General features: G+C 39.0%; 1 protein-coding gene across 1 annotated transcript in view; it reads left to right on the top strand.

The window, feature by feature from the left end:
• Positions 1–27,529, top strand: part of CLASP1 (cytoplasmic linker associated protein 1) — a 270,724-nt gene that overhangs the window by 204,602 nt on the left and 38,593 nt on the right. Inside the window, exons 29-35 of the mRNA XM_049773166.1 lie at positions 524–587; positions 4,290–4,292; positions 4,477–4,640; positions 8,336–8,414; positions 9,396–9,539; positions 20,612–20,755; positions 21,416–21,522. Coding sequence (XP_049629123.1) covers positions 524–587; positions 4,290–4,292; positions 4,477–4,640; positions 8,336–8,414; positions 9,396–9,539; positions 20,612–20,755; positions 21,416–21,522 — 705 coding nt within the window. The remainder of the gene's footprint in view (positions 1–523; positions 588–4,289; positions 4,293–4,476; positions 4,641–8,335; positions 8,415–9,395; positions 9,540–20,611; positions 20,756–21,415; positions 21,523–27,529) is intronic.

The following is a 27,529-nucleotide window of genomic DNA, read 5'->3' as shown; positions in this document are numbered from 1 at the left end:
CCATTTGGTCCCTTGAGCCTGCTAAGGAGTGACTTCTGAGTGCAGAGCCAGGAGTAAACCCTGGGCGCCAATGGGTATGGCCCCAAAACAAACAAACAAAAATTTTTGTTATATTAAAAAATTATAAAAAGGTATGTAAGTTGAATAATATAAAGGGGTTTAAAAAATCATATGGAGCTAACCTGGGTTTAGTTCTCAGTACCCCATATGGTCCTTTGAGCACAGATCCAGATATGTTCCTTCCCCCAAAAAGAAATCCCAGGTGTAACTAGTTTCAGCTGACAGACTGCATTTTTTTTTGGGGGGGGAGGGGTTTGGGCCACACCTGGCGTTGCTCAGGGGTTACTCCTGGCTGTCTGCTCAGAAATAGCTCCTGGCAGGCACGGGGGACCATATGGGACACCGGAATTCGAACCAACCACCTTTGGTCCTGGCTCGGCTGCTTGCAAGGCAAACGCCGCTGTGCTATCTCTCCAGGCCCCAGACTGCATTTTTAATATATTTTCCATATTATTTTTTCTAGTCGAGTAGAATTGAAAAGATTATGTGAGATCTTCACCCGAATGTTTGCTGATCCTCATAGCAAGGTAAGTCTGGGACTCATGCCTTACTTGCATTCCAATTTGCATGTCTAAGTGAACTATATAATATATTACTTAAGAATGAGAAATAGGGGGCCAGAGCAATAGTATAGCAGGTAGGGCTCTTGACTTGGAACGTGGTCAACTTGGGTTCGATCCCTGACATCCTATATGAGCCCCTAAACACACCAGGAGTGATTCCTGAGTGAAAAATCCAGGTATGACGCTTGAGCACCACTGAGTGTGACCCAAAAAACAAAATTAAAGAAGAATGTGAAATTAGGGTTGAGCACTTGCGTTGACCATAGCTGGCCTAGATTCAATCTCTGAACCCCATATGGTACCCTCAAGCCATGATCCCTGATCACAAAACTGGTAAGCTCTGAGCATCACTAAGTTGGCCCTTCCCAAAAAAAAAAAAAAAAAAAAAAAAAGAAAGAATGGAAATGATTTCTTATAATGCTGTTTAGACCATCAAATTCAATACAGTTTCAACCGAGCTGTTTAAAACTTGCAAGTTAAGCAGATGCTAGCATCCTATGGTGCTCTGAGTACTATGCCAGGAGAAGCCCCAGCACTTCTGGTATGATCCCCAAACCAAAAAACTCAATCTAAAAGCCATCTAGCTTAATATGTTTTAAATTTAATTCGTAATGGGGTGGAGTAATAGCACAGCGGTAGGGCATTTGCATTGTATATGGCCAACCCAGGATGGACCGGAATTCAATCCCCTGCATCCCATATGGTCCCCAACCCTGCCAGGAGAGATTTGTGAGTGCAGAGCCAGGAGTAACCCCTGAGCGGCGCTGGGTGTGGCCCCAAAACCAATAAATAATAAATGTATTAAAACCAATAAATAAATATCAAGAAATAAATTTAATCCCTAAAATGACTGTTATAACAACTTGGTGTACATTATGGTTTTATAATAAAAGTAAGTTTTAAATGTATTTCAAGTAAGCTATAATACATTCTCAGCAGATATTTTGGGGTGTCTTTTACAAAAATGTGGGCCACTTGCTGGATAGCAATATATTTGAATGTTGTACTATAAAATCGGATAGAGTAGACAGAAAAGAATCAAGTTGATAGTTATTTTTTAGAACTCATAATGAATTTGATTGTATAGGACAAGATAGAAAATCACTTTTTTTTAACATTTATCTAATGTTTCGTTGTTGTTGTTATTTTGGAGTCATATCCAGCGTTGCTCAGGGGTTACTTCTGGCTCTGCGCTCAGAAGTCGCTCCTGGCAGTCTCCAGGGACCATATGGGATGCCTGGATTCTAACCCGGGTCTGTCCTGTGTTGGCCGTGTGCAAGGCAAACGCCTTATCACTGTGCTATTGCTCTGGGCCCCCTGAATTTGTTTTTTAAGTTACAGTTTTGCCCCATGAGGTTTTGCTATCCCTAAAAACTAGCTGGAGAGTGGCTGATTAGCTGGTATCTTCATTTCTTGGGGCTAACGAGAACATTGAGACTGAGAACTTGTCTTTTTAATTGAGGAGTGCCTGAGGGGGAAGGAATTCAGGGTCAGAGAACTAGGTCTTTTGAGAAGCAATGCTAAGAGAAAGAGCCTTTACAAAAGTTTGCTGGGAATCTAGGGTTTTTTTTGTTTGTTTTTTGGGTCACACCTGGTGGAGCTCAGGGGTTACTCCTGGCTCTGCACTCAGAAATTGCTCCTGGCAGGCACAGGGAACCATATGGGATGCTGGGATTTGAACCACCGTCCATCATGAATTGACTGCATGCAAGGCAAATGCCCTACCACTGTGCTATCTCTCCAGTCCCAAGTCTAGATTTTTATTTAATGCCTTTGGGAAGAAACTTTGAGAAGTTAATAGGTGCTCTTTAGGGGAATGCTTGGAGTGGGGAGTGTAGAGAGGTAGTGCAGAGTTAGGTAAGGCTATTTGTACACAGCTGATCTTATTTGATTCCTGGCACTATACACGGTTCCTGAGCACCACCAGCAGTGGACTCTTGAGCACAGAGCCAGAACTAGTTTCTGAGCACCACTGGGTATGGCCCTTTTCCTTCCACCCCCCAATGAGAGATACTAATATTTGTAACTTGGAAGTACAGGTAAATAACAAACCAGAGTAGAAATTGATGCATTATAGAACCTTAAATCAGCAGAAGCAAATCTGAAATATGGAATATGTGGAATTTAGCTCTCAATGATTTTCACTGGGAAGTTGGGTCTCTTTTAAGTCATACTAGAAAAAAAGATTTTTGCTAGCCAAATAAGTCCAATCAGTTATTGTGATCTGTTTTTCTGTCTCTTCCTCATAGAAATTGCTCTTGTAATGTTAAAACATCCAATTTGTTATTGAGCACCTAAGAGTTTCCACCTTATGCAGAAACCTGTTAGCTCTGCTTTTTGAGATGTGGACAGGAGTATGAATGAGAATTCAGTTCTAAGAGAAGGCAGAGGCAGGCAGGGATGGGTCTCAATCAATGTTTTAAAACATGTATTCACGGGGCCGGGCGGTGGCGCTGGAGGTAAGGTGCCTGCCTTGCCTGCGCTAGCCTAGGACGGACCTCGGTTCGATCCCCCGGCGTCCCATATGGTCCCCCAAGAAGCCAGGAGCAACTTCTGAGCGCATAGCCAGGAGTAACCCCTGAGCGTCACAGGGTGTGGCCCAAAAAAAAAAAAAAAAACATGTATTCAGATTCCCCTTACGATCTCATAGCAAGTTAACATTAACAGTAAAATATATGAGGGGTTATATTTAAAGGCCACATAGCCAAAAATATAATCATCAGATTTTATCCTAAGGTAGTGTTGGAAGCAGTAAAACTTAAAGCATAGATACATAGCATAAGGGCTATTAGACAGTTTGGGACATTGATGAAACTTTTGTTACCTATTACCTCTAGATTGCTGATTCAGCACCAGACTATGAGACTAAAGAAGGAATTTTGTTTGCATCAGAAGGCTCTTGTACAGTGAGTTTGGGGTCTCAGTTTAGTTGATATCTGCCAGTTTCCGTTGAGCTACGCAAAGAACCTCACTGCTGAAGCTCACTGATTTTTTTTTTTTTTTTCTGAGCTGTCTCAGGGGAGACCCCTGGTGGTTTAATAGTTTCTGTAGAATTAAGTAGGTATTAATGATAACTGGATTTTCCCAGTAGAGCAAGACTTATTACACTAGTAGGGGTACAGTGCTGCAGATCTCTGAAACTGTTTCAGGGATAGTCTACTCTTTTCTTTCTCACCCTAAATAGTAATGATTACATAGCTTGAGAATCCATGAACTAGCAATACTCTGAATCATTATCTTTCTTACCTTCTAGTATCTTGGCACATCAAGGAATACATGAAAGCAAAGAAAATCCTTTAGTAGTCCTTGCTGCATGATAGATAGATAGATAGATAGATAGATAGATAGATAGATAGATAGATAGATAGATAGATAGATAGATAGCAATCAATAAAAAATAGAATTGGAACGTGGAAGGAAGAAAAGGAAAGAAAGGAAGAAAAATTTAAAAAGTCTTTCAGGATTGAACAAAAACTTTTCAGCAAAATTAAATTCTCTGTATTGACTTTCAAAGCCATAGTAATGAAGAGGAAGGAGAGTGATAGCAATTTGTATAGCATTTTCAGATCTTAAAAAGAAATTGCATGAAAATGGCATTAATTCACTGTGGATTAACATGGAATTTGTTTTGTTGCATGGCCTGTTTTGCGGTGGAATTCACTACAGAGAGTAAGTTTCAAACCTTTTTCCTTTATTTTTCTTAATATATTTGCCTCTGTAACATGACTAATGGTTGACAGTGTTGATGTAAGTCTAAGTCTGGGAAAAGCCAGTATGGGAATTTACGATGTTTTTTAGACTTTGGAAGAAATTATGAGTTATAAATGTGAAATGTTTGGTTTTTATTGTCTAGGTTTTCAGTATGTTTTTGGAGACTCTTGTGGATTTTATAATAATTCATAAAGATGACTTACAAGACTGGCTTTTTGTTCTTCTGACACAATTGCTTAAGAAAATGGGAGCAGATTTACTTGGCTCTGTACAAGCAAAAGTTCAGAAGGCTCTTGATGTCACAAGGTAAGTGTCTAGCAGTTTTTATCAATTATTTTCTGGTTTTCTTGAGACACTAATTTGTCATATTCTTACACACTTGTAAATGAACACATCTGTTTTAACTTTTTGAAGAACTTTTTTTTTTTTTTTTTTTTTTTTTTGGTTTTTGGGCCACACTCGGTGGTGGTCAGGGGTTACTCCTGGCAGGCACGGGGGACCATATGGGACACCAGGATTCGAACCAACCACCTTTGGTCCTGGATCGGCTGCTTACAAGGCAAACACCGCTGTGCTATCTCTCCGGCCCGTCTTTTTGAAGAACTTTTGTTTCTTCTGTTATTGTTGTTTTGGTGCCACACCTACCAATGCTCAGGGGTTCCCCATAACTTTGCATTCAGGGATCTCTCTTGGCTGTGTTTGGGGGACCAGATGGGATACCAGAATTAAACAAGGATTGTTCATGTGCAAGGTGAATACCTTATTATTCATTTGCTTTCTCCAGTCCCCTTGTTAAGGAAGTTTTATACCATGTCTGTAGTTGTAATAACATTTCCACAAATAGTGCAAGAGTTCCCATTTGACAATGTTCCTTGTATCATTCTTTTCACATAATAACCATTCTAATAAGTGTGAGTTAATTTGTCATTTTTTAAATTTATATTTCCCTGGGAATTAGTGATTTTGAGTACCTTTTTATAATTTTTTTTTTTTTTTTTTGGTTTTTGGGCCACACCCAGCGGTGCTCAGGGGTTACTCCTTGCTGTCTGCTCAGAAATAGCTCCTGGCAGGCACGGGGGACCATATGGGACACCGGGACTCGAACCAACCACCTTTGGTCCTGGATCGGCTGCTTGCAAGGCAAACGCTGCTGTGCTATCTCTCCGGGCCCACCTTTTTATAATTTTTATATATTTGTTATGTTACCCTTAAGAAAATGTCTTTTTAAAGAGACAAAGCTATTTTCATGTTATAAAGTTCTTATAGGTATGTCTTTTTGTTAACCACACAATGCCTGCTCTTACTCAATTCTAACATTTTCTTGTTTACAAATTTTTCTGAAAGATCCTTCTAGTTCATAAGTTGAAATAACTCCCATGAGTGGTGTTATTATTGCGAACGTCTAAGACAAATATAAAAGCAAATATGAATCTCCTAAAATATTTTTTACTGTTTAGAAAATATAATTACAAAAATATTAAAATTTGATTATTTATTTGAAGATCTTAATGCTTTAACTTCTGTAAGTCCCTCTAAATATCTTTCTGTCCACATATTCTGTTTATCCAGCAGTAGCCATTTTGAAAGTGCTTGCCTGACAGACTGATAACTTGTAGCAGTTGTAATTGTTCTGGCTGTTATTTTTTTTCTTTTTTAAAAATTGAATCACCATAAAATACGCAGTCACAATGCTGTTGATGGTTGAGTTTCAATCACACAGTGTTTCAACACCCATTCCTTCACCAGTGTACACTATCTACCACCAGTTTTACTCCCACATGCTCCTCTCTGGGCTACCTCTATGGCAGACACTGTTTGTTTTGTTTTGTTTTTGTTTTTGGGGGCCAAACTTGGTGTTGCTCAGGGGTTACTCCTTGGCAAAGTGCTCAAGAATCACTCCAGGCAGGCACAAGGGACCATATGGGATACCAGGCATTGAACCTGGGTCTGCCATGTGCAAACATCTTACCCACTGTAATTGAAACAACCACACCACCTGTATAGCACTCGCTCTACCATTGTTCTCACTTCCCCAATCTCCATAAAGCCTGTCCCTTGGCAGATATTAATAATTTACTTAACATTTCTTGGTACAACTACATGATAATAGAATTATTGGAAAAAACTTAATTTAAGAGAAAATTTGTAAAATCGTCAAATCAATGGGGCCATTATGTCATAGTTTTATTATTTTTTACTAGACTGTTTATTGCTTGTTGAGCAGAATCTGTTGTTGTGTTTTATCAGCATTCTAGAATTTGTACAAGTTACTTAAATTATGTATACTAAAGTGTATTTTACTTTCCAAAATGGTCCTTAGAGCTACCTGTATACTAATAAATGCCAGAGAAATGAATGTTTTTTTTTGTTTGTTTGTTTTGATTTTTTTTGTTTGTTTTTGGGTCACTCCTGGCAGGCTCGGGGGACCATATGGGATGCTGGGATTAGAACCACCGTCTTTCTGCATGCGAGGCAAATGCCTTACCTCCATGTTATCTCTCCGGCCCCAGAAATGGATGTGTTTTGGATCTTTATTACTAATTACAATGATGATCATCACACTGGTACCTAATATGGATCAGGCATATTGCATTCTACATCACTATTTAATTTTGAAATCCTGAATATTACACATTTGTTGTTTTTGTTTATTTATTTATTTTTGTTTATTTTTGTTTTGTTTTGGTTTTTTTGGGCCACACCTGGCGTGCTCAGGGGTTACTCCTGGCTGTCTGCTCAGAAATGGCTCCTGGCAGGCACGAGGGACCATATGGGACATCGGGATTCGAACCAACCACCTCTGGTCCTGGATCGGCTGCTTGCAAGGCAAACGCCGCTGTGTTATCTCTCCGGGCCCTGTTTTTTAATTTTTTAAAAACAGAATATATTTTTTAATTTTTTAAAATATCTTTATTTAAGTATGATTACAAACATGTTTGTAGTTGAGTTTCAGTCATAAATATTCGTTGCTTTTATAATACTTCTGTAAACTAAGAAAAATCTTTAAATGATTTACGTAGCTTTTTTGAATGCAATTTCTTTAAGAAACAATGTAAACCACTCAGCTTCAATTGTAATTAAAGTTTACATTGCATCATCTTCCCTATAACACGAAACATTTACTTTATCCATAAAGACTCAATTCAGTTTTACATATATGTTTTTCATATATGTATGACTGAATGACTGGCAGTCATTCCTGGCTCCACACTCAGGAGTTACTCCTGTCAGTGCTCAGGCACCAAATAGGATACCAGGGATTGAATCCAGGTCAAGCATATACAAGGCAAGTAAGTGCCTTGCCCTTAATACTGTCTCTAAACCCTTCATGCAGTTTTAAATTAATACTAGTGATTACAACATTTTAAGAGAGGGAACACTGACCCATCAAGAACTCTTAAAGTCACTTGATTGGATCAAAGATGTGAAATAACGACAAGAAATGGAGCAAGAGCCAAACTCCCCAGACTCCCCAGGTTCAGTGTATGTTTGGCATTTGACTGAAATTTTTCTTGCTAAGAAAGCCTTGTGTACTTTGCTGTGATGACTATACAGAATAGCGATCATGAACACTTACCTAGCCAGGATCAAGAGGACAGTACTGTTAGACTGATGAGCATCAACTCTAAAGCTGTAGAGTCATGGCATATATTAAGATTGGAATTGGGAGAGCTTTTCATATAAACTGTATTTGGAAAGACAACTGGGGAGATGATGCACAGATCCCTAGCCTAGATATTCATGTAGGATTCTCTTTGCTAGCTTATTAGCCTTGATTTTTTTAAGTTAGCATACTCAAAGTCAGTGGACTTACGCATCTTGGGACAAAATTTTCCTTATGTAAATTTTTATATAATGTGTATTGTTTAATATTAGGAATAGTACTATTTGAATGTGCACAGATTTGTTTTTACATATATTAACCTAGCAGTAATAAATGTCCTATATTGCTTGATATTTATTTTGTAATCTTTATGCACAAACTTTTCTTCTACCATTAGGGATTCCTTCCCATTTGATCAACAATTTAACATTTTGATGAGGTTTATTGTGGATCAAACACAAACTCCTAATCTCAAGGTTGGTAATTGTTAATACTCTTCTTCTACCTCTTCAAGTCTTATTTGCTTAAAATTTGTTTTTATTTTTTGCTTAAAATTTATCACTATACATGATTCATTGGCTATCATGAATAAATCAGTTGGGAACATTTTTATATAACTCTAGAAATGTTAGTAATAATTAACTATTGGAAAAACTGCCGGTTTATTGGGTGGATATATATTTAACTTTTTTTTACCCTTTTATTTTTAACCTTGTCTTAAACTACTATTCTAATCTATTCTATTCTGTTATATATCATATCATATCATATATCATATCATATCACATCATATCATATCATATCATATCATATCACATCACTACTAGTAATGTAAGAGAGCTCTGGTTATTTCACACCCATTTGAACATTTTTTCCTTTACTTTTTTCTCTTTACTTAAACTAAAAATACCATTCTTTGTCGAGCTAAGTATCTTATTAAAATATTTAAAATTTAATAATTCTAATACACAAAAATGTTTTTTTATATATGTGTCTATGGTTTTGGGTGACTCTTTTATCCTGAGATGAAAACCATCAGAGATCGTTTAAACAGTTTTCTCAGTGGAGACGTTAGAGCACAGTATCAGCTTGATGACTGAAAATGCTGCCTTGCAGGGCCTGGTCTTTGAATGTGTGACAGAAATGAGTCTAGAGCTCAGCATGCCATGTGGGCAGTGGAGGTGTTAGAAATCGCCCACCTGGACTACTGTTAGTGGCTTGTTGCATGAATGAAGGTCATAGTTTCTCTATTAATGCTGTGCACTAGAAATGAAGAAGACTCAGTTGACGTTCCTGTTCCTAGACTTGCTTACTAGTCATTTCTTTTCCTTTGAGGTGGAAACAAAAAGCCAAGAGAAAGGAGGCCGCCTCTCAATAATATCTACCAGCTTCTGATTCAGAATTCTATTCAGAGATTAATAACATGTACCAATGCTTTTTACTGTTGGGTCTTTCAGGTCAAAGTTGCAATACTGAAGTACATTGAGTCTCTTGCCAGGCAGATGGATCCTACAGATTTTGTAAACTCTAGTGAGACAAGACTTGCTGTTTCTAGAATTATAACTTGGACAACAGAACCAAAGAGTTCAGACGTGAGAAAGGTATGTCTAAGACAGCTTAACTTTATTATATAGTTGTTTAAAAAAAATTTAGCTTTATTACTGTATTATTCTATAGTATGAAAACCTTTATCATTTTTTTTCTTGTGAAAACTAAGGCTTTTCTTTTCTCTCTACCTTCACCAATTTTAGTCTTTGAATATAAAAATGAGATTATGTCTTGTATGATAGTTTGTAGCTTTATACATAGTTATTGTTTTTATATTTTATAATGTAAAAGTATTTATATATAAAATATATTTTATATATTCTATATATTAATACATATTTTATATATAAAGTATTTTTATGCTTTATAATATAAAAAGTATAAAAAACTTAGTATCTCTAACAAAGGACACTAGTTTTTCTTATGTAAGTTTTGTGGCATGTACTTCCAAGATATGGTTGCATATTCATGCTTACCATATCAAAAGGTACCTATTAGTAAAACGTGATTGAAAATTTGCCAAAATATAATGAATTCTTGAATTTAAAAAGAGTAAAAAAAATATTGATTGGATTACATGGTTTAATGTGCTTGCCTTGCATGCTGCTGACTGTTCCGATGCCTCCCACTGCTGGGAGTGGCACCTGAGTACAGAGCCAGGAGTAGTCCTTGAGCATTACCAGACAATAAACAAATAAACCCAGAAATAAACAAACGAGAATTTAAAAATCTTGCAATTATATACCAGACCTGTAACACACTCTGATTAAGGGGGTAAAGTGAGGGAGGTACATGGTCCAGACAGCTTGGCTTTGCTGTTTGAGCTTGTGTCTGGCAGCTCAGTTTCCTGCCATTCTAGGTGCCATAAGCAATTTTTGGCTGCACCTATGTCAAGTATATGCTAGCACTACAAGTATTATGAGAATGAGAATGTACTTCATCTAAAAGGTGTGTGACCAACACAACTCTGAAGTGCAAAGCCCCCCCCCCTCCAGTGCCCACCAAGCAGCATAGCCAACATGTGCCTGGGCCCCACATCTGAAGAGTGTTTTTTCCCCAGTGAGTACCACAGCCAAGCCTGTGTGTGGCCCTTGGTCATTTCCCAGTCGTCTTATTTTTTTTTAATTTTTTTATTTTTAATTATGATAACAATGATGCAGAGAGGAGAAGGTAAAGTTACAGTGGAAGGACAATCACCCATAAACAGAGTTCTCAAAAGAAATCCCCTTGCTGATGCCTAAATATTGAACTTACAGTCAAAGAACATTAAAAAAAATAAGGCAGAACCCATGTACAATTACTTTGTCTACAAGTCCCCTGGTTGTAGTACATTATAACATTTCTTAGCAGTACACAAAACAACCTAAAGCCATGAGATTTATGTAACTCCTTAAACATTGAAGGCATAGTATTTTTTTATATTTTCATGCACATGCATATTAGTTTAAGTTAACATCAAAAGTTTAAGGTTTTTTTTTTAAGGGTTAGAGTCAAAAGAGTGCAGTAAAAACGGTGTTAGAGTGGCAAATATTGTTTGCATAGGCCCACCAAAATATGGGGGACATGGAAAGGAAAAGCCTTGGTCTAAATACAAGGAGACCCTACCCCTGAAGTTTCCTTCAATTCTAGGCTCCAAGCAAACTAGTTTATTCAATCCAAGTCATTGTCTGTAGTGCCAATACAGTTTTATTTTTCACACAATCTCTATTATTGGCATCAGGTTTCTGTATTAAAGATCCTGGAATCTGTACATCCTACATTGAAGTCAGGCTGTTGTGGATTATCCTCTAGTTTCACCTCACAATTAAGGGGCAATACAGAAAGCCTTGTCCTGTAAGCAGGTCATTGTTGTTGTTAAGTCTTCTCAGTGTTAAGGGAAGTCTCTTTTTGAGTAGGTCGATGTCAGAGCAGCGGTAGGGTCTTCCCTGGTAGAGGATTGCCTCCAGGTGATGTTATAGACAACCTTGGATGTTTTGTAGATGTCTTCCCTAGATCAAGGGTGGATGGAGAATGCTCATTCTTCTGAGGCCTGTGTCAGGTCTTTATGTCAATGTTCAGGGTGTAAGGTCCCATTGCACTACAAGAATTGTGTGTTCCCATCTCTATTGGATAAGAACTTATTTGTATGTATAGTATTTTCCCGTTTTAATGTGCGTATGCAAACAAGAAATAAAGCCATGTGGCATATCAGAGTTTATGGGGGCGTAAGAACACATCCAACAATACCCATGACTTGGTTCAAACATAAGCATTAAACTGAGGGACTCTTTCACCAAATTCCCGATTGAACAGTTCACAAAGAGAAGAAAAGATTAAAAAGAAAGTGGGGGGGGGGGAATCATCACTGTATAAGAAAATATTCAGCAAGAGTTATAGCCGGCAAAGAAAACACACATAAAATGCTGAAAAGACATACATGTCCTTTTTATACCTTTTGGAATAGTTGCGGGGGGGGGGGGGTGTTAAATCCAGGGAACCACTTTGGTCTCTGACTTAGGCCCAGTCATCTTATTAAGGGATTGGAGGCAGGGGGCCGATAAAAATCATCTGATTGGAGAGGAACTTTAGAATCCCCTCTGCAATGTCCTATATTTGGGAGTGTTGTTCTGTCATACTCAAAAATCCCTCACTGTAGAACAGTTATACGCATGCACATGAGAGTGCAAAAACTTCAGGATTGTGTTTAATTTTGTTTTGCCTATATATACCTCTTATCTCTCGTTTGTTTAGTTAGCTAAAGCTTTCTGGAGTTTTTGGTTTTTGATCTGAGTTGGGGCATAGTTCAGCTGTTGACACACACCTACCTTGAATGTGGGTTTGATTTCTGGTCTGTAATCCCACCTCCCAATCTTTCAAGTACTTGGTAGTTCCTTAATTCTTAAGCAGAGATCTTTTCATTTTTTTTTTTTTTACCCCTAACTGTGCATTAGGATGAATTCAGTTTTGCATTCTCAGTTGCTCTGGATTTTTCTTTCTTTCTTTCTTTCTTTCTTTCTTTTTTTTTTTTTTTTTTGGTTTTTGGTTTTTGGGCCACACCCGGTGATGCTTAGGGGTTACTCCTGGCTATGCACTCAGAAATTGCACCTGGCTTGGGAGACCATCAGGGATGCTGGGGAATAAAACCACGGTCCATCCTAGGTTAATGCTGGCAAGGCAAACGCCCTACCGCCTGTACCACTGCTCCAGCCCCTGGATTAATTTTTTAATCCACCACATCTAGGCCTTTAGATTATTTGACTTTCAGTGTTGTATATAATTTGTACGGCGAGCTTGTTTGATTAAAACAGATATGTGTGTGTGTTTATGTGTGTTAAAGTACAGTATGTATTCTTTCCTTGTAATCACTTACCTACTAAATACTGCTTGAGACTACTGTAGTATTAGGCACTACAGATTCATCCTGCCTGGGAGTAAAGTCACCTTTAATTTGAATACGCCATTTCTATATACTACTACCCACTGAATGTACTAAAAATATAGATGTTGTATAATTGATGCAACTGACCACTCAATGGTCAATATAGTACCTAAGTATATTATGATATTTAGAAGTTGTGCCATGATATAGATCATTCTGCTCAAAGATCTAAACTTGATCTCTTGGGCTACAAATAATTGCTCATTGAAAGAATGCCTATTTCACATGTGCAATGCCTGGGGTTTGATCCCTGACATCTAAATTCAAACATAATTGTCATTTTAGAGATAGCTCAGTGGACTGAGCGCACACATAGACACAAACTGTGTGTGATTCCCAGCACCATATGGTCCCTGAGTACTGCTGAGTGTTCCTGAACACTGCTAGATGTGGTCCAAAACAACCAACCAAACAAAAATATCTATTGAAAAGTAAAACAGAAAGGCTTATAATAATTTTTGGAAGTGAGTCATTCCCAGTGATGCTCAGGATTCACTCCTGGCTCTGCCCTCAGGAATTATTCCTGGCAGTGTTTGGAATGCAGGGATTAAACCTGGATTGGCTAAATGGAAACACGCACCCTACCCATTGTACTCTCTATGTCCCTACTCTGAATAATTGAAGGCACTAACGATGCCCTTTTCTGTCTATCTTAATTACATGTTGTGTCTTCTCATCTTTTATTTGCATAATTATTAAAAGGTCGTATCAGGTATTAGAGAAATTTTTTTGTTTTGTTTTGTTTTTTGTTTGTTGTTGTTATTGTTGTTTTGGTTTTTGGGCCACACCCGGCAGTGCTCAGGGGTTACTCCTGGCTGTCTGCTCAGAAATAGCTCCTGGCAGGCACAGGGGACCATATGGGACACCGGGATTCAAGCCAACCACCTTTGGTCCTGGATAGGCTGCTTGCAAGGCAAACTCCGCTGTGCTATCTCTCTGGGCCAAAGGTACTAGAGAAATCTTGATTGTTTTTATACATACTTTGTGATCAAGAACCAAGCTCTCTTGTTATTCTGCTTAATTTCTTAATAGCAGGGCAAGGCTATATTCTAATATTAAGTACTTGAAAAATCACCTTAGTCTGAAATTTATACTGACCCATCATCTCCTGAGAATATGTTGATTTGATGGAAACAGTACTTGAGAAGTTTACAGACAGCAGTTTATTCTTTATGTTTTTGGGGGTTTATGTTGTTATTTGGTTTGGGGGCCCCACCTGGTGGCACTCAGGGATTTTACTCCTGAGCTCAGAAATTGCTCCTGGCAGGCTCAGGGAACCAAATGGGATGCCAGGGATCAAACTGGGACCATTCCAGGTCAGTGACATGCAAGGTAAATGCAGTACCGCTGTGCTATCACTTATGACTTTTCTGTTTGGTAAAGCACTTTCAAGAAGTTTTCAGCTGATCAATTCTGATTTGTGGATTTAAACAGTGTTTACCTTTTGTTTCTATTGTCATCTAAGGGCTTGGGGGTGGTTTATACTTGATATTTTGACAGAATATTTGCCCTGGTGAAGGGGGTGTGTTCTTTTTTTTTTTTTTTTTTTTTTATACCTGGAACCCAATTACAAATACGTTTGTAATCTTGGTGCTTAAATAAAGACATAGTTTTAAAAAATATTGATATTTTGAAATGGAGGAATGTTCCATTTGATCCACACAAGAACATGCTGCTCCCCAGCAAGATTATTCTCAGGCTAGGCTGGCTAAGATGAATAGTCTTGCCCACACTTCATCTGCTCTGCTTCAGCCCAGAAATCACTCTTCCAATTTGTAGTCATGAGAGTTCTGACTGCTTGTTTTGCCCAACCTATGCTCACCCTTTCTCACTGTTTGGATCTAGAGAGAGTCAATCCTAGAATTTATCCTCTAGTTGACTTCTATCTCTACCACCTGTTAATATGTGAACAAGTAATGCAACTTCATTCTTGTTGATTGTTCATAAAATAGGGACTAGGGGCCAGAGAGATAGTACAGTGGTAGGGCATTTGCCTTGAACATGGCCAACCCGGGTCAGACCCAGGTTCAATTCCTGGTATCCCATATATGGTCCTCTGAGCCTGAGAGGAGCAGTTTTTGAATGCAGAGCCAGGAGTAACCCAGAGCACCACTGGTGCAAACTCCCCAAGAAAAACCTCATTAAATACGGGATAAATCGGGATTGATTTAGCCACTTTCAGAAAAACTACTTGTAATAAAGTATATGAAAATAAAAAAGTTGCTTCAGTTGTTCTTGTAGCTCCCATTGCTATCATTGTTGTTATTGGATTGTTTTGGTTTTGCTGCTACTGTGTGTAGAACTAAAATTTCCAGCATTTGGAAGAGCCCCCACCCACCCACATTAGTAAATGTGGTCATAGCAATGAAACTTTTAATGGTATGTTTGTAGTTTTGGATTCAGAGTCCTGTACATCTTCTTGTCATGTATGATTTGCTAACATTTAGCACCTTCTTTGTCAGATCTAAAAATATATTTAGTCCCAAATGTTGTGAGAATGTGGGAGAGGAAAATTGCTTAAAGAAAATAAGAGATTTTAAACATGTTAAAGATGTTTTTGTCCGAAACGAGAAATGTATTGCAATGTTTAATACAAAGATAAATTACTGGCTAAAGAGAAAACTGCAAATCCAACTCTAAAAGCTAAGGGTTTTGTCACCAAACAAGATTTCAGCCTTAATTTTATCACCTATTTTAAGTTTCATGTTGACCCCTCTATCTTCTTTTCCATCACGTAAAGAAGAAATATAATTACTTCCTAGAAGGATCATAATTCTTAAAGACTAGTAAGAAGATGAAGTTTCAAACTCGTAGTTGCTTTTGCCATTCTTGATTTTTTAATTACAAATACCTACCTAATCTATACATAGAGAGAGAGCCATGATTTTGTAAGGGAAGACAGATACTTTGTCAGCACTCAGATAACCCTGGTTTCAGAGCTTCCTGCTTCTCGCTGATTAAATGCTGCTACCTTTCCTGTTTGTCAATTCCCGCTTCAGCATAGTCGAGTAGGTGAGGATTTCCCTGCTAGGTCAGCTTCAACCTGCTCTGGGCCTGGAGAAGGAAACTTGGAAGAAAATTGTAAACAGGTAGATTTAAACATGTCAACTAATTCGATTAAATACAAAAAGCTCTTCATTGTGTTTTCATTGATTAATATCCACTACCCTTATGAAGACTCTGGAAAGAGTTTGAAGAAATCTAAAATTAAAATAATACTAAGCATGTGCATGTGTGCCTCTGAAGTGTTTGTTTTGGTGTATTTTATGATTATCTTTCTTTCCAAAGAAATGGTCAGTGTAGAATATCACTCCCTAATTTTAATGAAATAATAAAGGAGATAAAATAAGACCTACGTGAAGGTTTTGAAATACCTTCTCCTTGGTGTAAATTTTTTGGGAAGGGGACCACACCCAGCGATGGTGACCAGGGGTTATTCCTGGCGCTCTGCTCAGAAATCGCTCCTGGCAGGCAGCACGGGGACCATATGGGATGCATGATTCAAACCATCGTTGGTCCTGGGTCGGCCTCTTGCAAGGCAAATGCCTCACTGCTGTGCTATCTCTCTGGCCCCTGGTAAATTTTTTAAAAAAATTTTAATGAAAATATGAAGGGGGTAGAAACAGTTGTTTAGTAATTTAGAAATTTCTCTCTTCCAAATTTAAATTATTCCCTAAAAATAGCATTTAATTAAACATACTTTTTTTTTTTTTTTTTTTTTTTTTTTTTTTGGGTTTTTGGGCCACACCCTGTGACGCTCAGGGGTTACTCCTGGCTATGCGCTCAGAAGTTGCTCCTGGCTTCTTGGGGGACCATATGGGACGCCGGGGGATCGAACTGCGGTCCGTCCTAGGCTAGCGCAGGCAAGGCAGGCACCTTACCTCCAGCGCCACCGCCCGGCCCCTAAACATACTTTTTTTAATTTCCTTTGTGGAAGAATTTTTTTTAACACCAAATTCAAGGTATTGATGTCATGGAAATTCTCCAATAGTGGCATATTCCCTCCTTCCCTCCCTCCCTCCCTCCCTCCCTCCCTCCCTCTCTCTCACTGTTCCTCCCTTCCTCCCTTCCTCCCTCCCTTCCTCCCTCCCTCCCTCCCTCCCTCTCACTGTGCTATCACTTTAACCTCTGTTCTTTAAAGTTGTCATTTGATCTTCAAAATACTCTTAGATTGTCCATTTGAAAAAGCAGTACTCACGTTCTGTGCCTCTTTTGAAAGGCAAGAAGATAAAGGTGGGACAGAGACATGACTTGTTTTTCACTTTTATTCCACTTTTTGGGGGGAGGTTGGACTTTTTTGAGGCACACCTGGTGGTGCTCAAGCCTTACTCCTGGTTCTGTACTCAGGGATCACTCATGACAGTGCTCAGGGAACCTCATAGGTGCCCATATTCATCACATGCCAACACTAGCACTTTACCTGCTATAGTATCACTCAAAACCCAATACTACATTTTTCAGTGCATTATTTAATGTGAAATAAACCTTAGATTAATAAGTAAATCAATCCCTTCAATGCATCTCCATGTTTGGAAGCTTTCCTTTAATGAGATTTATTGATTCCAATGCTAAATATGACTGAGTTTCATCCTTACTTAAATCCTAGCATTTTGATATCTCACTAATGCAGTTTAGATAAAATATTGCGTGTATACTATATCCAACTAGCCTCACAATTCCCTTTTTCTTTAATTTTGTAGCAAAACTCAACTTGTGGATCATTAAGGAAAGGTTTCATTAGTGGATAGAATTTAAAGACGAAACACTGTTTTCCTACACCTGTGACTTAGCCCTATACGTTTTTTCTTCTTTAATATGTTTACTAGCTTCCAAGGAAAATCACAAGAATTTAGTAACATTCTGTGACTAAGTAATCTCCAAGCATAGAGCCAGGAGTAAACCCTGAGCACTGCCAGCTCCCCCCAACACACACACACACACACACACACACACACACACACACACACACACACACACAATTGATATGAAGTAGTACAGTTTTTAGGTGTGTTGCCTTGAATTTCTTTCCATTTCTCAAGATCCCTCTAATTTTATAATTTGCTTAATGAAAAAAGCTTGTTTGTGGTATTAGATATTCCAAAAAGATAGTAATTTATTTTGCATAAAAATGTTTCCAAGGAGGGACTGGAGAGGTGGTTCAAGCAGTAAGGTATCTGCCTTGCGCATGCTAGTTAGCCTAGGACGAACCTTGGTTCAATCCCCTGGCATCCCATATGATTCCCCCAAGCCAGGAACAATTTCTGAGCACATAGCCAGAAGTAACCCCTGAGCATCACTGGGTGTGGCCCAAAAAACAACACCCCCCCCCCCAAAAAAAAATGCTTCCAAGGACTGGAGACATAGTTCAAGGGTTCAGGTATATGCTTGCATACAACCTGCTACTGAACTGAATATAATTCCAAAGTGCAGAACTATGAGTAAGCCCTGAGCACAGCCAGATGTGGCTCAAACTTGGTCCTTTCTCCAAAATACACTTCAAAAATAATGACACATTTTACAATTTTCAAGTGCCATTTTTAGATAAAACATATGCCTTAGGGACTGGCGAGATGGCGCTAGAGGTAAGGTGTCTGCCTTGCAAGAGCTAGCCAAGGAAGGACCGCGGTTCGATCCCCCAGCGTCCCATATGGTCCCCCCAAGCCAGGGGCAATTTCTGAGCGTTTAGCCAGGAGTAACCCCTGAGCATCAAACAGTGTGGCCCGAAAGAATAAACAAAAACATATGCCTTGTATTTCATTATTAAATGGATAACATTGATTTTTTTCCCCTCTGCTGAAATTCAAACCAGCGTCTTTCTCTTTGGTAGTTTTTTCTGTTTCTGCATGTGTTTTTTTCCTAACATCTAATTTTTGTTCTTATTTTAATGCACAGATTATTTTTGCATGGTTTGATATTTGCTCTTACATAAGTATAAAACATGGTAACAGTTAAGCAATAGTAATGGATTTCTTTCAAATAATGATTTGTTAAGAATGTTTCAAAAATGAAATGTATTTCATTTTCATTTCAGGTCATGTATTTTAGAATAGTAATGATAAGGTGTTTGTTGTTGTTTTTATGCCACCTCATAAAAACAGACTGATTCCCTTTTTACTCAGTTTGGATAAATAGGCTACTAATAATTGTATTTGCAGTTCAAGGGAGGGAAAGTGAGATGCTGAATGAAAAGAACTATGCTTACTGCATAATTTAGACATATTGGAATATAAATTTCCATTTTGCAAAAATATTACATTCATGATCTCATAAAATTTATTGTGAGTTTGGTTATATCTTTTTGGGTATTTGGAATTTTTTCTTCGCCAGGAACAAAACAGTGTTATTATCTTAATTGGACCTTAATTTTAGCATTGTGAATGAGAGCAATGAAATGTTTTGAGGTGTTTATTGTCAAAGAATTTCTTACTAGCCTCGTTTTTATGTAATTTCTATATTATAGGAAATATTCAGAATAATTACTGTCAAAAAATAGTCTTTAGAAGAATCAGTCTGCTTTTAGGCAAAAGATACTCAACTGAGTTTTCCTTTCTTTTGACTTCTAGACATTTGTTTTTACTAAATTTTTTTCTTGGCATTGTATTTGCTAAATTAAAACCTTTATATCTCATTCCTTATGCATCATAATTTAGACTTGCATACTACCTTAGTGCAGTAGGAAGCATATCACGTTCTGGAGAAGCATGGCTCTCTTGATAACAGCTTGCTTCAGCTAATGGCTTTACATGCCTTGCTGCAAGCAGTCTACCTGTGTGTTGATTCAGTTAATAAAGAAGAACAGAACATTTTCAAAAGACAGAAAAGTATGCTTTTAATATATAAAAGAGATATTAACTGCTTGGTTTCCCAAAAGCCATCTCTCCTCAATTTGTTATTAAAGTAGGACTTTTTCAGATGTGTTTAAGATCTACTTTTTTCTGAAATTTCATGGTTCATGGAACAGATTTGAGGAAAGTGGGTTTGGGGGCTGAAGAGATAGTAAAGACATTTATTTAGGCACTTGTCTTGCATATGCTAAGTCCCAGGATCTCAGTCCCCAAACACTTGTTCACTTGAACGCTGAACAGGAATAAGCCCTCTGTACTGCCAGGTATGACCCAACAGTTAAAGGACAAAAAGATGGTTTCTCAAGATAACAAAAACAAAAAGTTATTGTAGGGGTTGGAGAGATAGTACAACCTATAGGGTACTTGCCTTGCACATAGCTGAACTGGGTTTGATTGCTGATATCCCCATATGGTCTTCTGAGCCTTCCCAGCACAGAGCTATGAGTAAACATAGATATTGTGTAAGATATTTTAGTCTATTTAGAAACTTGTTCTTACCACAGTACAGTGGGAGCCTGTCTAGTGTTAATTTAATGGAGTCAGTAATCTTTAGCCCTTTACATTTTTTCTTCTTTAATGATATGTTTAGTAGCTTCCTAGAAAATCAAGGAACATTACAAAAACTTATTAACATGCTGTAGGACATTTAAATGAAGATAGGGCTTATTTTCCAGAATGCTATTTGACTATTATATGGGGATCACTATTTTCCCCAGGTGTTTTTGGTTATGTTTTAAATATCAAACATATCCTCGTATTATTTTATTCATGCAACCATGTTGTCTTTTGTAATCCTCATGAACATTTTTTTTTACCAAAGCATCTATTGTGCATTACATAAATTAATCTTTTTTCTTTTTAGGCAGCACAAATTGTGCTGATCTCTCTGTTTGAATTGAATACTCCAGAATTTACCATGTTACTTGGTGCCTTGCCAAAAACATTCCAGGATGGTGCCACTAAACTCCTTCATAACCACCTCAAGAATTCTAGTAACACCAGTGTGGTAAGTGCTTTGATCGTGATGTGTATGTGTGTATGGAAGATGTTGTCTCTGCCTGGGTTGTTTAGAACTTACTCTAACAGAATAAACTGCTGTCAAGTTGTTTTCATTTAAAAATCTGTGAGTCTCTGAATGCGTGAACCTGACCTTTAAATGTGGCCTCTTTTATTTCAGAGGCTCACCTGAAGGTTCTCAGGCCTTAATCCTAGCTCTGTATTCAGGGATCATTCCTGACAGGGTCCCAGGAACCATATGAGATACCAGGAATTAAACCTAGTCAGCCATTGTGTAAGGCTGTTCTATCACTTCAGCCCAAATGTTGCCTTTTCTTAAGTTATGTTGTTCAGCCAGTTTAAAGTTTTCTAGATTGTTTAGTCAGTCCTTCAGTCATGAAGTTAAGTTAATCTTTTGTTTGTTGTATCCACACTATGATGATGCAAATGCTCAGTTGCACCTGTTATGCTAGTACAATCAATCAAAAGTAAATAAAATATTGAGATTCAGGAATGTTTTTCATTTTTGGTATTTAAGTTTTGACCATATCACTTTGCTTATGCAAATTCTTCCCACTAATTTCATTGTCATTTAAAAGTCCAAGGGAATTGCGGAGCTCTATTCTGTATGAAGACGTTGAATAATGGTGCTTATTCTTCCTTTTCCTAGAGTTCTCCAAGCAATACAATTGGCCGGACACCCTCCCGACATACCAGCAGTAGAACCAGCCCCCTAACCTCACCCACCAACTGTTCCCATGGGGGCTTGTCTCCAAGGTAAGCCATTTCAGCAGAAGTACACTACTAAGTAGAGCACCTCAGATGTCAAATGTTTTAGACAAAAATTAAGATTAAAACAGAAGTGGATGTCAGGTGATCAGGGTCCTTACCCACACCTTATCTGTACAGTCTTAGACAAATTGTATGGTGAAAGGAGCTAAATGTCCCCTGAGACTTCTTACTCTAAACATGCTAGTACTACCCTGTAGGTTTTCTGGAAGTCAAGCCCAGAGTCCTATCACTGGCATGGCAAGTGCTTTGCCTTGGAACTACATCCCTGGCCTGTCCTATAGATTTTAAAACCAAAAGTTACATTTAATCATATCATTTTATATGGATGCCATTTCAACTCCTATCACCTGCTTTCGTAAGTGATAATTGTGCCTGAAGAGCAGTAGGACTTCTAAGTGAGTCTTCTGTAGTCTAACCACACATATCTTTTCCAATAAATGGTCATTTCCAGTGTAATTAATATCATTATGGGGGGAGGGGTCACACTGGAAGCAGAACATTTCTCTTTTTGTTTGTTTCTGGGCTACACCCAGCAGTGGTCAGGGCTTACTCCTAGCTCTACACTCAGGATCACTCACAGTGGGCTCAGGGAACTATATGGGGTGATAGGGACTAAACCAAGGTCAGCTGTGTGCAAGGTAAGCACTCTACCATTGCACTATTGCTCCAGCCAAAACAGAACACTGTTCTGGCAAAATGATTAAGAACCAAATCAGTAAAATTTGATTTCCAAATTACTGATTGAAAACATGTGAACATCGACCTTCTAAATATGGGGAACGACTTTAAAATGAAAATGCTTTGTTTCAAGGTCTTTAGACAAACTCCATTCGGTCAAGATGCTAGAAGTTTCTGAACAGTATCCATGGTGACACTTAAACATGAGTCCCTAAGCTCACTTTGGAGTGTCCTATAAGTCAGATTTATTTAGGAAAGAGCCAGTGCCTGGAGCTGAAAAATATCCAAGTGGTGTTTTGTCAACAAGAACTCCAGATCCCAAGAGTCACCAATATTAGGAAGCAGAAGGCTTCTCTCAGGCCTTGATACACCAACATCTTAAAATTAACTTTAAAAATGACAAGTATGCTATTTTCCCTTTAATAGGAAAAAAATGATTTTATATCAAGTCTCCAAATACTTAGCACTGAAGTCCTCATTTGCCTGTAAATATTTTGGAGCATAACAAATTTGCATTTTTCTTGAAGTACTAAAAATATTTTGTATACTTCTAGTAGCCTCCTGCCTATATTGCCTAAAGTTAATCTCTCAAGTGTCTACCTATCCTCCGCACTATATGTAGGAAATGTTAAATGTGATGTTATGTCTCCAAATTTGGTTTGTGTTGTAGTGATTTCAGCTGGTTATTGTATTTAGATACCTGAGATGTAACTCTAATGAAAACAATGTTTGAATCTCCTTAGGTATGTTCAAGATGTAGCCAATTCTTTCTCCCACCCCTGTCCCCCACATTCACATTTGTGTCTAAAATATATGGGGTACCTTAAATGAGTACCTTAAATGACCAGAATCCAGTGTGCCATCTTCTGTGTAAAATTATAGACTCTTTACTGGAGTGAAAGAATGTTATAGAAATTTATATACTTTGTGTAAATTATAATGTATAAATTGTGCTCTGGTATAGAAGTGATATTCATTGGGAATATTCTATAATACTCATTAATAACATTAGTTTATAATACAGAATTTGTACTTATTTCACTATTATAGTGTTAGCTTCAATTATTTTTTTACTAGAAAACTCAAGTAATATTTGAGAGAGACTGCTACTATAATTTGTCAGAGCTCAAACTTGGCGAGGGGCCTGAGGAGCTCAAAGGAGCACAGGCTTTGCAGGCTGGAGCCACATATTCCATCCTCAGCACCACTATGTCTCCCAAGCATTGCTAGGAGTAACCCTTGAGCAACTTGCTAAGACAACTACTGGACACCATTTGGTGTGTCAGTGAAAGGTCATTTTAGGTGGACTTTACATTCATTCCATCTAGGCTCTAGAGTATCCATAGATTCAAAGAGGACATTTAAAAAGAGAATCTGTTAGGAGACCTGCACTGGAGAATGTGGCCTGTATTGTACCCTCTAACTCTACCCTCCCCCCCACCCCCCGACTGAGAGTGACCAGGTCTGGAGACCTCTCATCTACCTACATTATTCTCCTTATAAAATAGGACCAGAGCTGTCCTCATGTGTCCCCATGTGCAATAAATAACAGGTACAATAAATGCCAGTGGTGGTCAACACTGGGCTGAGACTACCCTGTAGCCTCATTAAACTCCCCAGTCAGTTCACCTCATTCCTTTACTGTAGTCTTTGGTTTTTGTTTTCAGTTCTTTTGAATTGCAGGGATTTGCTAGAATTTTTCTTCCAGTCCAGGTCGCTGGGTCATTTGCCAAGTAAAGAAGGCTGTTCCTGGGGCCGGAGTGGTGGTGCAGCAGTAGGGTATTTGCCTTGCATGTGGCTGACCTAGGATGAACCTCGGTTCGATCCCCCGGCATCCCATATGGTCCCCAGGCCAGGAGCGATTTCTAAGCATATAGCCAGGAGTAACCCCTGAGCGTCACCAGGTTTGGCCAAACCTCCTCCCCTCCAAAAAAGAAGGCTGTTCTTAAATTTTAAATCTCATATTAGGGGATATTTTAATTATAGCATTTGCTGATAGAGCCTTCTATTATTTTTGGTCTCCCCACTTTAAGATGGCAGCCTGTCCCTCCAGTGGTACTGTGGCTCTTTCAGAAGGAACAGGCTTGTGGCAGCCTCCCAGCTCCATCTGACTGAACTCAGTCTCAGTGCTTGAGTGCTCTTGTGAGATGGCACATTCTCCTGGTCTTCCTGCTACTGTTTCCGAGCTTCCATTTGAATTAAGGCCCATAATGCTTTCTTGGTTCTTTCCAAGAATTATTTACACTGTCTGAAAGCACATATCCCTGTTCTCTTGTGTTTGCTGCTTGCTGTTATTCCCAGCACACACAGACTACACACACTCCACCTTGGTGTCTCATGTGAGTTCAAACTGTCCGTGGATGATTGAGAAGGGGGAAGCAGTAAAACGGATTATAAATTATAAAACAAAGTTCATTCTCTTTACCTCTCTATAGTAAAGTAGTAATCTTGCTCTGGTTTACTATGTAGAACTTTATCAGGGAAAGAGGAGACTCGACACTTAAAATATAGTGTCTTTTTCTCCCCTTCCTCCCCCCAAAACTTTTGCCGTGGTTTTTTTTATTTTTTTATTTATTTTTTATTTTTTTTTGGTTTCTCTTTCTGATTTTCTTCTCTGATCACTACAGTCGGTTATGGGGTTGGAGTGCTGATGGGTTATCGAAGCACCCACCTTCCTTTTCTCAGCCTAACTCCATTCCCACCGCTCCCTCCCACAAGAATCTCAGGCGCTCTTACTCTCCCAGGTAACAAGCTACCTGTTAAACTTGTCTGAGGTGTCACAATATTATGGCATTTCCAAGGTCGTCTTAGGTCTTTTGCAGAGCCTCGAAGCTGCCTGCGGTATGGCCCCAGCGCCAGCTGAGGTGAGCAGGAGTAGCGCCTTGGTGAGAAGTGTGAATAGGTGTGTCACAGGAACAGATGGCCAAGTCATCTACCCAGCAGCGTTAGCACATGGCTCCCGTGCAAGTCTTTTAGTCGAGGGCCATGCTCAGCACCCAGAAAATGCTCCAGTAGAGGCTGTGATGGAGCCACAACAGTCAGAAGTAGGCAGTTTCCTAAACACAGTATTGGGGTGGGCAAAGCATTCTCTCTGGGAATCAAACAGGTCTGTTTTCCCCAGATGGTACCAGTCGCTCTTGTTGGCTTCTGTAGTTGATGATACCACCTGATTCTCCTGATGGACTGTCATGTGGTGATGGTCTGAGGGCACCAGCCCTGACAGGCAGTGCTGAGGAGGTGCTTTCACTGTTGGATTTCACTGGAGGTGCCAGTTGCTTAGAGAGAGCCACCAGTGAACTCCATCCCCATCCCCACCCCTGGCCTTGCCTGCATGGCACTGCTCCAGAGGCCAGAGGAAGGCAGGGCTCCCATCCTTTGCCAGTCTGTGCTTCAAAGCACAGACCGAGGAGCCCTACAAATGATAAGTCTTTGGAAATATTTTATAAAGATCTGGCAGTTGGTGATTCCCCCCCACCAGAGGCTTGAAATGGTGAGTGAAGGTTGGGGTGGGGGGCGCTGTAGCTGAATGATTTGTGGTCTCTGGTAAGATGAGACTATTGAGTCTTCACAGAGAGCTCTGCACAGGTTTACATTCCTACTTTTGTACTCTGAGTGGAATAAAGTTGTACATACAACATAGAAAACAATGTATGTATTGTACACAATAAAAATGTTTTGACAACATTGTACTAAGAAGATCCTATAATGACTGTTTCTGGATACACAGGGCAGGGGCACAAGGAGACAAAGATGGCCGTACTTTTCAGTGCTAATAGAACATGGCCCCCCTCCTCTCTCTCCCCTCCTCCTCTCCCACTCTCTCTCCTTCCCTCCCTCCCTCCCTCCCTCCCTCCTCTCTCTCCTCCCTCTCCTGTCCTCCCCAGAATAGCTTCTCTCTGTGTGTCTCTGTGTCTCTCTCTCCCCTTTCACCCTGTCCTTCTCCCCCAACCCTCTTCCCTTTCCTTTTCCCTATCTTTATTCTCTACTTCCCTCTCTTCTTCAGTTCCTCTTCTCTCCTCTCCACTCTCCCTTTTTCTTCCTTTTTCTCCCACACAGACAAAGCTAGTTTATTGACTGCAAACTGCATGCTGGCCTATGTTTCTAATGGGTACTCAGCTGCACCCTTAGTCACAGTCAGTCATAGTCATCCTTTGCAAAGGGCCTCCCTCTTTCAGAATCATCTCTCATGTCTGCTCATAGTAATAGAGCTATGGTTGACTTAATATACCTATAGCCATCAGAGTATGATGGTATTATAGCCACCCAGACATCCAGTGTCAACTGGAGTCTTTACAACTAGAAAACATCTTAGTTATGTAAATAAGGAAATCTAGATCTCTTTGCTCTATGCTAATAGTCAATTAATGTCTTAACTAGAAATAAGTATCATCAGCCCATTCACATAGTAACTCTACCCTAAAAAATGACAAGATGTCACAAAGCAATTCATCTTGTTTGGTGAATTGACCTCTGCCTGTGTGCCTCCTTAGCTGAGGGCAAATACTTAGCCAATAGGGCAAGTTTAGGACTTTATTCTGTTTCAGCGACATGGTCTAACCCGTAGCCAGTGAATATTGACTAATTGAGCAACTCTTTCTAACCTAAGGGATTCTAAGAAAGCTTTTTAGTGTCTAATCACAGTGTTTAAATTGACTGAGACCTCACCTTTAACCTAAAAGATTATGTCTTTGAGCTATAGCAGGATAGAATGTGGGACAGTGATAAACTGGAGTTTCCCTAACAAGATTTCTTTTTTGTTTTGTTTTGTTTTGTTTTGTTTTGTTTTTTTCGGGCCATACCAGTTTGATGCTCAGGGGTTACTCCTGGCTAAACGCTCAGAAATTGCCCCTGGCTCGGGGGAACCATATGGGACGCCAGGGGATCCAAGCGGTCCTTCCTTGGCTAGCGCTTGCAAGGCAGACACCGTACCTCTAGCGCCACCTCGTCGGCCCCAACAAAGTTTCTTTAAAGTTTCTATGTTTTCTTTTCTGCTCCAATATTACTTTTTGGCCTTCATCAAAATTTCCTTTTACTTTAGAGAATGAAGGCACTCAATTGGGGTTGGAGAGCAAAAGTCAAGCCAAACCATGAAGTGGAAAAGAAAGTATTGTTTTTTGTAAAAGAAAGGCCATGTTTCCATGTGAGCCCATCTGGAGCTCCCAGTTTTTGCTTCAGACCAAGAGGATACTTCAGACCTCAAGCTAGAGAATCTAAAAGTGTCACTAATTATACTTGGCTATCCACATGTACTTCCAAATTGGAAGTCTAAGTTGGTTTCTTAATTGAAAATAAGGAGGGACATTAGCCAGCAGAA

This window comes from Suncus etruscus, chromosome 5 (assembly GCF_024139225.1).
Source record: "Suncus etruscus isolate mSunEtr1 chromosome 5, mSunEtr1.pri.cur, whole genome shotgun sequence".
Classification (NCBI taxonomy): domain Eukaryota; kingdom Metazoa; phylum Chordata; class Mammalia; order Eulipotyphla; family Soricidae; genus Suncus; species Suncus etruscus.
The sequence above is the reverse complement of the archived record's forward strand: the minus strand, read 5'-3'. Positions and strand labels throughout refer to the sequence as shown.